General features: G+C 46.0%; 1 protein-coding gene across 1 annotated transcript in view; it reads right to left on the reverse strand.

Moving 5' to 3' along the window:
* The window catches only part of LOC122938140 (pituitary tumor-transforming gene 1 protein-interacting protein-like), a 67,969-nt gene that overhangs the window by 41,707 nt on the left and 13,520 nt on the right, over positions 1–12,742 (reverse strand). The window contains exons 2-3 of the mRNA XM_044293469.1: positions 8,349–8,401; positions 6,578–6,686 (exon numbers count right to left, since the gene is read on the reverse strand). Of these exons, the coding sequence (XP_044149404.1) occupies positions 6,578–6,686; positions 8,349–8,401 (162 nt within the window). The remainder of the gene's footprint in view (positions 1–6,577; positions 6,687–8,348; positions 8,402–12,742) is intronic.

The following is a 12,742-nucleotide window of genomic DNA, read 5'->3' on the forward strand; positions in this document are numbered from 1 at the left end:
CCATTATGAACGGATCCGTTTGTATTATCTTTAACATGGCCAAGACGGATCCGTCATGAACTCCACTGAAAGTCAATAGGGGACGGATCCGATTTCTATTGTGCCAGATTGTGTCAGTAAAAACGGATCCGTCCCCATTGACTTACATTGTGTGTCAGGACGGATCCGTTTTGCTCAGTTTCATCAGACGGACACCAAAACGCTGCAAGCCGAACGGAGATTGAACTGATGCGTTCTGAGCGGATACTTTATATTCAGAATGCACAATGCGAACTGATCCGTTGTGGAACGTTTGTGAGAGCCCTGAACGGATCTCACAAACGGAAAGCCAAAACGCGAGTGTGAAAGAAGCCTTGCTTATTGCTTCCCCAGGCTGACAGCATGATACCATCAGTTTCTAAGAAACAAACATAACCAGTAACCACCAGTATGGCTGCACTTTCCTATTGGCCCTTTTGCAAAATGGCCACAGAAACAAAGCTGAAAAAAGCAACAGAGGGCTGCCAAGTCAGGTGCAAAGACAGCAGAGCCTCCAGCGCCAATAATAACGTTATGTTAGAATAAAGCGCCTAGGAGTTAATGGTGTCTGCAGCTTCATAGTGACAGGAGGGCTGCAAGGAGGGAGAAGTCCTGCCCCTGTACACAGAACGTCACTGAAGTGCTGGAGGGACAAGTCATGCCCCCTGTGCTCGGGTCCTCGCTGCTGATGTCTGCAGGCTTCGCTGTCTCATCATGCACCATCCTTAGCTGAGAAGTGTCAGGCAAGTCCAGTCCATTCAGAAGCCATCCTCAGAGGCTAGCTTATCAGTTGCCAGTGTGTATGGGCCATAGTCATGTGCAGAGAACATCGGTACTGAGGTCTGAAAAGTGGGCTAGTGCAAGGTCACGCCCCCTGCAGGATTTAAATGGTCAGCAGGGTAACCAGAAGAATGAATATCTGTGTGAGGTCAGTGACTACTGGGAAGCGCTGCAGCAGCAGAAGAGCCAGGCTGACAGTGTGAGTAACCATGGATGATGGTCTGCAAAGAGAACCAGGGCAGGGCAGGGCGAGGGGGAAAGGCAGTCTTAGCTGACACCCACAAATATTCATGAGAAGAACGTCACTGAATGTTGTTACACGCCCCCACAGCTCTGCAACTGCATGTAAACAAAGGGGCCAGAGCTGTACTAGGTATGTGTGAAAATAGTATTTTTCTTTTGCTAGACCTCACTTATCTACTGTATGTATTCCTGACCATCAGGTTTGCAGAGTGTCAACTCAGAAAACCCCTTTAAATTAAAGGGCACCTATCATCAGATTTGTACTTATGACACTGGCTGACCTGTTACATGTTGCACTTGGCAGCTGAAGGCATCTGTGCTGGTCCCATGTTCCTATGTGCACACATTGCTGAGAAAGATGATGTTATAATATATGCAGATGAGCCTCTAGGAGCAACAGGGGCGTTGCCATTACACCTAGAGGCTCTGCTCTCTCTGCAACTATCGACCCATCTGCACTTTCATTGACAGGTCCAGGCAGTGAAAATCTCTCATCTGAATAAGCCCTTAGAGAGGAACTGAAGCTGTATGAACATAAAATTGGGAAACCTCTTTCGGGGTACATCCACACGGGGAAGTATTTCTGCAGCAGATTTTGCAGCAACGTCCGCGGTGGATACTTAAATTCTGCACCGCAGGTCACTTTGTTTTCCGCAGCATGTAGATAAAGTTTCTTAAAACCCCATGCACTTTGCTAGTACTGTAATACACTACAGAAGGGATCAGCAACCTCCGGCAATCCAGCTGCTCTAAGACTACAACTCCCAGAATGCTCCATTCACTTCTATAGGAGTTACAAGAACAGCCAAGCAAGTGAGCATGCTTGGAGTTGTAGTTTTGCCGCAGCTGGAGTGCCAAAGGTGATGCGGCTGATCACAGGGATAAATAAATCGTTACAAACAGAGAAGAGACAGACTTTAGGGTTTTTGCAGCAATTCTTCCCTGTGTGGACGTACCCCAGGCATTTGTCTTTTCTCCAATTGCAGCAAGCTTATCATTCCCGTTTTTCAGCCACAGCAGCTGGGGAGGGGCCAACTGTAGTGTTTGTCAATGGGATGATTAACAGGAAGGGTAGAAACTTGGGGCTCATGATCGCTACCTTATCTGGCATATTTCTAGCTTTGAGAACCACCATGTCGTCCTGGAGGAATGTAAATTAGCTCTCCATCCAAAACCTTTGGTGCCACTAGTTGTAAACTATCAGCAATCTTATAAATCAATGTTCGACCCTTTAAACAGGCCTTGCAACATAACTAAGGATTACGACAAGCCACTACTTCATCTATAGACGGCTGTTTCAGGGTGACTGCCCATCGTCAGGGCACAGCAGGGAGAACTGTATAGCGGGGCGAGAGGCCTTTGTCGGGGATCCGGGAGGGTACTATTTCTCCTTGTGGAGAGTGTAAGGAGTCTTAGGCTAAATGCACACTATCGGGATTGAGTGCGGAAAATCCGCACCGTAGGTCATGTATATTGTATTCTATAAAATTAGAAATTCTCATGCACATGATGCAGATTTTTTCGGTGCGGATTTTCAAATCCACAGCATGTCAATTTATTTAATTTTTCCTGACCAGATTTTCTCCATTCACTTCAATGGGGAGAGGAAAATCCGCATGCAAATGCGCACAAATTGATGCGGATTGACAGCACGGATTTTCCTGAACGTGTGCATTTAACCTTACAGACCATAGAGCCTGCCATAGTAAGAGTTGTCGGCTCTCTGCTCTGCCTCCGAGAGAGTGGTCTTGTGTTGGGAACCCCCTCTATGACATCTGTACTTTCTAATAGGGCGTACGGACAAAGGATGTCCTGACAAGAGAGCCCCTTTAAATTAGTCAGCCACTGCATACAGTTAGGGCCCCCTAGTGGTGGCAACAGGAAGCTGAGATTCTGTCTGGGTGAAGAGAGGATCGGAGACACTGCAGACTTCTCGAGGTGCACATTTTCTGGTTTTGTGGTGACTGCCATCACTGCTCTGATGGTATTAAGTATCATACTGTGCAGGAATATTCCTGAAGAAGTCCTACTCCGTCTTGATGCCAGGCTTCACAGCACCCGGCCGGGGTTCAGTTCATACTGAAGTCACTGCCATTATTCCGGCCTGTAATACAATATATCCCCAATAATGGTCTCTAAGCCCCCCCTCCGAACTCCTCTGGGCACCATCTCATTACCTTCCTCCTCGACTCCAGGGGCTGATTTAAGCTCCGTGATGACATCTTGTTAAAGCCCAGACACAGATTTGTAGTCAGCGCTGCGAGGAAAGTTGCGCGCCTTGATGTACTACGATCTAATGGACTGTCTACGCACTCACAGATTGGGGTCATGGCATTAAAGGGGCAGCTCCACATCCCGCCCGACGGTAATTTGGCCATTAATAACAAAGAGGGAAAGGAGCGTTCGCAATTAGCAAAACGCGATGGGCTCTGTCAAAACGAGCGCAGCACCTACCGGGGAACGCAGAGCACATTCGGCTTCCATTAGACTTGCCTTTGAATCCCGCAGCCTAGAGTATTAAGAGCATAATTTAACCCTAATTGCCGAATGCCAGCGCTCGATAACATTTATACAGGAAGAATCCTAATGATGTCAAATATCAGGCGTCTTCTGCCGCTGTCAGCAAAATGAAACCCCCCTCCTGCTGTCACTATAGCCTGGACGGTGCCGAGTGGTCGGCGCCACCTAGTGCGCAAATAGATGAATTGCAGCTCCCAGAATAATAACGTCAATTTTAGACATAAATTGCAATATTCTTTCCAACCGGATATTTTCTTTTTTTTTTTTCTTTTCATAATTTCATGCAAATGGGTTTATTTGTTTTGGTGGTTTAACTGTACTCGTCTGCTCCGCAGCACGGATCCGTCACTGCCTCGGCGTCAATTTGCATTATTAGCAGACATTTATGCTAATAGAGCTGAAAGCTGCGGAGATATTTAACGGGATAGTTTGCATATATTATAATGGCTGCAAATGCCAATGCGTTACAGTTAAGCCCATGGGGGGGTTGCATCTGTCTATTATTCCCTGCCCATCATTTCAGGTATTCAGCCTTCTTTAGTAGAATTCATTAGCGCAATAAAAAAAAATCGATTTGTTCAAGGGCATAATGAGGATTCGCTTCCACGACTTTCAAGCAACGCTAGCTGCTTCTGCGGATTTAGGCCGGGGATAGTGCGAACTGTTTTTAAAAGCCGATATGGTTTCCTTTATTTCGGCGATGTGATCGCTGGTGTCGCTTCCTTTCTATTTTATGGGGTCCTGAAAGTTAAAGGATTAGAAAAACATGGCTGCTTTCTTCCAAAAACAGCTCCATGTGTGTCCACGGGGTGCGTAAGGTATGACGACAGCTCAGCCTCATTCACTTCAATTGGGCAGAGCTGCAATACCACACACATCCTGGGCACAGAGGTGGCGCTGTCACTGAAAGAAAGCAGCCATATTTTTCTAATCCTTGATTGAATAGAACACCCTCATCCCAAGACTGGGGGTGTATGATGCCACTCTTCCTGTGAGTGAAGGTGCAGTGTCTCTTCATCAGTCTATGGAAGACTGAATTGATAGGTCATCCGCTTTAAACCCTCAGACAACCCATTTAAAGACAAGAACAGCCCACCTAAAGGATAAAAGTCATCAATATCTGATCAGTGGGGTCTGACACCCACGACCCCCGGCTGATCTGCTGTTTGAGGAAGAGCAGAGGCCTCCTCGCAGCTTACCAAGCACAGCACCATCCACTGGACAGTGGCTGTGTTTGGTATTGCAGCTCAGTTCCACTCACTTGAATGGGGCTGAGCAGTGCCTAGGCCTAGGCCATGTGACCGATGTGCGTGACATCACTGGCCTAGGAAGAGGCGCGCCGTGGCACGCATGGTCTCTCTTGAAGGAGCCGATTAGCAGGGGTGCTGGGAGTCGGACCCCCGCTGATCAGATACTGATGACCTAATTAAACAGTCGGACGACCCCTATTTAAGGTTGGGGTGACACAAGTTAATTCACTGTAAATTTGCATTACTCCAACTGCAAGTCGTCTTGTAAACCAAAGTGTCCTGCAACTTTTTTTTTCATCATATGTTCATGTGAGTTGCGCTTTTTCTGCAATTTCACTGTGACTTGTGGGCAACTTTGCATCATTGTGGAGCCATAGCCCAAAGCTAACAGACCACAGGGAATGCATAGAGATGCTTGGCGTACAGAAAAGTAGAAAAAAGAAAAATTCACACAGAATATGGTGCAGACTAGTGGGCCACTAGGAAACATTTTCCAGGGGTGGAAGGAATCCCTATTTATAGAGGGAGTCAGAAAGATCCACTTTAATTTGTGCATTGTGTGGATGGGCCTTACAGTACGCAGGCCTCACCGTGGACACATCCATGCATGCTTAGGGACGATTTAGTGTATTCCTACCCTTACGCAGTGTGACATCTAGTCCCGAACAGGCAGGAGGTGAATATTTTCCTCTTGCAGGAATTAGCCGCATCCAAGACAAGAAATCCTCCCTCTGCCAGCCGTGTAAAACACATGCGGTGTGTGGGCGCCACCTGGTGGTTCTTCCGGTTTCTGCAGTCTCTATTCTCACCACTGATAGGTGTCCCAGTTCAATTTAAAGCTTTAGCTAAAAGAAAATGCTAATTCCTCTACCTGAGCCCTGCCAACAAGATGAGCTGTGAACTAGGCAAGCGCTGGCTCCATCTAGTGGCAAGGACTCATTCATTTCCCCAGAACTGCGCGCCAATGTGCGAGAACAAAGGGCATTGCTAAAACTGCTTGAAGTGCTATTCCTCCAATAACCCTGGTCTTTGCAGCACTAACGTAGCCTGCAGGGGGCGCAGTTATGGCTCTGATGGTAGGATTTTGGTTGGACAGTTTGGATTTGGAGAGAAGCAACTGGAAATGTGTGGCGGCCACTTATCCCCCATTGAAAAGCCGTCCCCAGTACAAAAAAAACACCAAAAAGGTCCACGCCAGATTGTTTCTCTCATCAACCCAGCTGCCTCTTTTCTTCCTGCATATCAGTCTTCACTGTAGTTCCGGCATTCTATTTGTGAACCCAGAAGCTCAGGATGAACAGAAAAGCAATGTATACTATTATACTGCACTGCATGGAGTTAATTACATAAAAAATAAATAAAAACACTATAATAATATAAATTTATAGGGGATGTCCCTTTACCCAATCAGCGGCCGGGAATCAGAACGACCTTGTCCGTTACTGACCACCGGTAATAAACTACGCAACTCGGCTGTTCCCTAAACTCATGCATATGCATAAGTCATCATTTCTATTCAGCAGGCGCATTTTGAATAATCATTTGACCAATTTGCATATTAATATATTTAAATTTGCATTAACAGTTGTCCCTCCCCCACTCCCCCAAACCTGGCAAATTTGTAGCCCCCCCCCTCCCCCCCCGGGGACTGGATCTTGTCTGATATGTTTAGCTGTTAAATCCCGTGAAATCCGTGTATTGTCACAATAATGACACGCCGCCCCGTAAACTTACACAAGTGCCTCCGTGCGGAGCGGTATACTTACTCCAACAAGCCCCCCATCTGGCGGCTGACATGGCGCAGAGGGAGGAGGGGGGCAGGATGGATCTGACAGGGTACTCCAGACATGTGCTATTTGTCAGACACCACAGGCACTGCGGGGATCAACACAAAGGCATTAATGAGCGCAATTCCAGTTCATTTTCACTGCAGGCGACACTTTTTTTTTTGCAGATGTAGCAGAGCAGGAGTTGGTCAATTAACACTCGGTGCACAACGATAGGACTACAGAGTTACACAATAAAAAGGCACAAAGTAACGCTTTTGGCTCTGCTATATCTGTATGGTTCATATTAATATTATTCGGGTAGGGAGGATTGTAGGGATCAGCATCATCAGTCTGAGATATCCCCTCTCACCCTACCAAGCCTAACTTGTTGCAGACAATTTTAATAATTAATTTAATAAAAATAATTTTAGCGTACTTTATTTAGGCAGTAAAAAGATACACATTGAGTTAGTACGTAAACGCTATTGTGATTAATTAGTTAATTCGATTTCATATTAATATTAAACAGAAAAAAAATGACAAGTCATTTTAGGTCATATTAGAAATATTAGAAAGTTTAAAATCGAAATAGGTGCAAAATTCTTACATATTACCGAAGTCTGAATGACAAAAACATGGCTGCCTGCAGCCACCACTAGAGGGAGCTCCCTAATAATAAAGCAGTATGCAGAAAGCTCCTGAGCTCCCTCTAGTGGAGGCTGCAGGAAGCCAGAAAGTTCTCTTCTGAGTTTAAAGGGGTTGTCCGGGATCAATATATTATTTATTTTTTTAAGTGTACTCACTGTCAACAGGTGATTCTAGGTCCCCCCATATGTTTTAAGGTATTTTCGCCATTTCTAAACGGCTCCAACAGTCCCCCACGCGCTGTTTACATCTCTGTTTATTTTAGTCTAACTTCCTGCCGCGCTGCACTGTGGGTCCCAGTGCAGCGCGGCATCACGTGCATTCAGACAACTCTCCTCTCTGCCGTGACTCCGCCCCATCATTGTTATTCCGCCTCCTGCAGCACATCGCCATGTCCTCCATGCATCCGCCCCCCTTGAATCATATTCAGCCTCCTGCTGCACATTTTTCTTCCCCCCCCCCCCTTAGTAACGCCCCCAAGCTCCTCCTGGCTCAGTCCTCAGAGTATTGCTTCTATCTCCAGCCTGCCGCCCCATTTGCCTGCATTGGAGGCGTTTACTATGCTAATTAGCATAGTTCCCTTGCCTCTATTGTGAACACGCCCTGCCCGGTGACGTCACTGGACCGGAGGGCCGTGGCTTAGCGCAATCTGTTGCCGAGTGCTCTGCATAATGCCTGCGGCTGATGGTGACGTCACCGGGCTCCCTGCGAAGCGGAAGAAGCAGCTTCGCTCTGCAGAAGGGACCCGGTACGTCATTGAATGTGAGAAAAGACTCACTTCCGGCTGAGAATTTGTCTAATGAATACGGGGCATCAGAAAAGTATGGGGAAGGTAGGACAGTCATGTAGAAGATATTTATGTCCTTGTTAAACAATTAAACCTAAGTCCCCAATCCCGGACAACCCCTTTAAGCCTATGCAGGGGAAATTTTGTATAATATGGCGACCGATCAAATGGGACAATCTAATATGGTGGCAAGTGGAGTGGGCACACTGTGTGTCGCCATATGGTGACAGAGAATTGGCAAGTAGTCAACACTGTCCACTCTCGGACCATGTGATTCCAGACTGTCGGACAACACATATTTAAATTTTTTATACAGAAAATTGAGGGTAAACTTACAGAAACATTTTTCAGGCATTCTTCACAGGACTTCCCGGTGTAGAAGCTGCAAGCTGCAAATAGGAAAACAATAATTAGTCATATAAAAAAATGGCGGCAGGTACAATCGTCTGTCATATTTGTCACTGAAGATTTGGCTGTATCCCCATGACAACACCTCCTGGCGGCCCAGTGATATCGCGTCCACTGCCACTCTGCTGCTTCCCGAGTCCACATGGCTCCAGCTCCACAGAGACAAGCAGGTCATGGCTGGGGCCAGCGGGGACACGGGAAGTGCCAGGACGGCAGCGGATCGGTGAAGCTGTTTTTTCCCCACCTTTCTACCCCTTATCTATAGGATATTATCTGCCCTCAGACAACCACTTTAACATAGAGCGAAGCTCTTAGGTCACATGTCTGACAGAGGGCGGAGCTGAACTGCTGTCTGTTTCTAATGGCAACCAGTAGGATTCTGGAAGCAGCTCTGCACATGAATAAAAAATAAATAAATACAGGAATACATCAAAATCAGTACAAAAACAATACAGCAAAGTATTTGCAAAGTGACTCAACTTTCTAACGGTACCTTCACACTAGTGTTAAAGTTTTCCGGTATTGAGTTCCGTCCTAGGGGCTCAATATATGAAAAAAAAAAACGCTTCCGTTTTATCCAATGCATTCTGAAGGGAAAGCAATCCGTTCAGTACGCATCAGGATGTCTTCAGTTCCGTCCCTTGTACAGTATTTGATCGGAGAAAATACCGCAGCATGCTGCAGTATTTTCTCCGGCCAAAACTCCGGAACACTTGCCATTCATTTCCATTGAAATGTAATAATGCCGGATCCGGTACCAAGTGTTCAGGAAATTGCCGCATTGACTGATCCGGTTTTCCCGTCTGCGCTTGCGAAGACCTCTAAAAATGTGAAGAAAAAAAAAATACCGGATCCGTTTTTCCGCATGACAGCGGAGAGACGGATCCGTTCTTTTTTAAAAGCATTTGTCAGCCGGACCTGGAAACAAAATGATATCCGTTTGCATACGGATTTCCGGATCTGGAAGACAGTTCCGTCAACGGAACTGCCTGGCGGAATACAACACCGCTAGTGTGAAACTAGCCTAAGTGGCTTTAAATAGTAAAATATTGTTGCAAATGGAATTCCCCTTTAATCCAGAATAAGACTGCACCGGAGGATCTCAGAATTTAAAGGGGTTTTCTGTGGCTTCAATATTGATGACCTATCCTCAGAATGGGTCATGAATAGCAGATTGGTGGGGGTTCATTCAACTTTCAGCACCACCCCTCCTCCAATCAACCATGAAATGCAGTATATCAAGCACAGCGCCATGCATGGTGTAGTGGCTGTACCTGGTATTGCAGCTTCACACACCTGGCTTTGTGGCAATTTTTATTGTGAATTCTGCAAAAGATCAGCCCAAAAAAATAAACTGCATCATCCCAGCACATGCCCTAAAACAGGCTGGTATTTTTTTTTTGTGTGGAAAAGGTGGCAACTAGGTGTGGTCCCCGATACTGTGCGTGGCAGGGGTCTCAGCTATATACAGTTATGTGAAAAAATTAGGACACCCTTTGAAAGCATGTGGTTTTTTGTAACATTTTTAATAAAAGGTTATTTCATCTCCGTTTCAACAATACAGAGAGATTAAAGTAATCCGACTAAACAAAGAAAACTGAAGAAAAGTCTTTTCAAGATCTTCTGTAAATGTCATTCTACAAAAATGCCTATTCTAACTGAGGAAAAAGATAGGACACCCTCACATGTATTCCCTCTTAAATTGGCTCAGATCTCACACAGGTATATCACACCAGGTGCACATAATTAGTAGATCGTTACTCTGCATGTTGAATGAGGCTTGCCCTATTTAAACCTCAGACATTTAGTTTGGTGTGCTCCTGACTGTTGAAGTGAGAGTGAGCACCATGGTGAGAGCAAAAGAGCTGTCAGAGGACTTCAGAAAAAAGATTGTAGCAGCCTATGAGTCTGGGAAGGGATTTAAAAAGATCTCAAAAGATTTTGAAATCAGCCATTCCACTGTCCGGAAGATAGTCTACAAGTGGAGGGCTTTCAAAACAACTGCCAACATGCCCAGGATGGTCGCCCCAGCAAGTTCACCCCAAGAGCAGACCGCAAGATGCTAAAAGAGGTCTCCAAAAACCCTAAAGTGTCATCTCGAGAACTACAGCAGGCTCTGGCTACTGTTGATGTAGAAGTACATGCCTCTACAATCAGAAAGAGACTGTACAAGTTTAACTTGCATGGGAGGTGTGCAAGGAGGAAACCTTTGCTTTCCAAGAGAAACATCGAGGCCAGACTGACATTTGCCAGAGATAAAGTTGACAAAGACCAGGACTTCTGGAATAATGTTCTTTGGACAGATGAGTCCAAAATTGAATTATTTGGACACAACAGCAGAGGACATGTTTGGCGTAAACCAAACACAGAATTCCAAGAAAAGAACCTCATACCAACTGTGAAGCATGGAGGTGGAAGTGTCATGGTTTGGGGCTGCTTTGCTGCAGCAGGACCTGGTCAGCTCACCATCATAGAATCCACGATGAATTCTACTGTGTATCAGAAGGTGCTTGAAGAACATGTGAGACCATCAGTTAGAAAATTAAAGCTGAAGCGGAACTGGACCATGCAACATGACAATGACCCAAAACATACTAGTAAATCAACCAAAGATTGGCTGAAAAAGAAGAAATGGAGAGTCCTGGAATGGCCAAGTCAAAGTCCAGATTTGAATCCCATTGAGATGCTGTGGGGTGACTTGAAAAGGGCTGTACGTGCAAGAAACCCCTCAAACATCTCACAGCTGAAAAAGTTCTGCATTGAGGAGTGGGGTAAAATTTCCTCAGACCGATGTCGAAGACTGGTAGATGGCTACAAGAACCGTCTCACTGCAGTTATTTCAGCCAAAGGAGGTAACACTCGCTATTAGGGGCAAGGGTGTCCTATCTTTTTCCTCAGTTAGAATAGGCATTTTTGTAGAATGACATTTACAGAAGATCTTGAAAAGACTTTTCTTCAGTTTTCTTTGTTTAGTCGGATTACTTTAATCTCTCTGTATTGTTGAAACGGAGATGAAATAACCTTTTATTAAAAATGTTACAAAAAACCACATGCTTTCAAAGGGTGTCCTAATTTTTTCACATGACTGTATTAAAGGGTTTCTACCACTTCGGTTTCACATATTTAGCTGTCAGACACTAGCGCTCCGCTAGTGTCTGCTCTGCCCAACCATCCTAATATAATTGCTTTTGGGGCAGCCGTTTTGCTAAAAAAAGAACTTTTATTAATATGCTAATGAGCCTCTAGGTGCTATGGGGGCGTCATTAGCACCTAGAGGCTCCGTCTACCTTCAGAAACTGCCGCCGCCCAGCGCGTCCCTCCAGCCCGCCCATCTCCTCCTGAATGCGATGTTTGCGATCCTCCTTGTGAGCGTATGTATTCTGCGCATGCGCAGTGAATGTCTGACAGCTTCCCTGCTCAGACATCTCCACTGCGCCTGTTCCTCGGAGCACTATGGCGTCATCGCGCAGGCGCAGTGGAGATGTCTGAGCAAGGAAGCGGTCAGAAATTCACTGCGCATGCGCAGAATACATACGCTCACAAGGAGGATCGCAAACATCGCATTCAGGAGGAGATGGGCGGGCTGGAGGGACGCGCTGGGCGGCGGCAGTTTCTGAAGGTAGACGGAGCCTCTAGGTGCTAATGACGCCCCCATAGCACCTAGAGGCTCATTAGCATATTAATAAAAGTTCTTTTTTTAGCAAAACGGCTGCCCCAAAAGCAATTATATTAGGATGGTTGGGCAGAGCAGACACTAGCGGAGCGCTAGTGTCTGACAGCTAAATATGTGAAACCGAAGTGGTAGAAACCCTTTAAGCTCGACACTCCTCTACAATTTCTAGAATAGGAGAGGACTTGTATTTTGGTCATTTTACCCCTCTGCTGTGGTCAATAGTGAATGCTGACGCTAACTAGTCAAACTGAGGGATGGGACTTCCTCTGTCACCCCACTGGTGCCCCTGCAACACGATCATAGGGTGCCAATGGGTTGCCATGCCAAGTGTGATGAACATAGCCCTATGCAGCAGAAATGGTATTCCGCAGTGAAACACGCGGCAGGGATTGACCCTTTTCAACCCCATAGGATAACATGGGGGGGTCTTTACGTGGCCGATTTTTCCATGACGTTAAAAGGCGTTATCCTACAATTAATGTAAAAAAATGAAAGGTACATGACAATACCTTTCTAACAAAGCTAGGACCAGCCCTGTACCTCACATGGATCCAGAGATCTCCCCATTCATTGCTCCAATTGCTCTGCTAGATTTATTTCAGGCTGGCAGCTCAGGTGGGGTGTGTGTGTGTGTGTGTCCTTTCTAGAG

This window comes from Bufo gargarizans, chromosome 5, assembly GCF_014858855.1.
Source record: "Bufo gargarizans isolate SCDJY-AF-19 chromosome 5, ASM1485885v1, whole genome shotgun sequence".
Taxonomy (NCBI): Eukaryota; Metazoa; Chordata; class Amphibia; order Anura; family Bufonidae; genus Bufo; species Bufo gargarizans.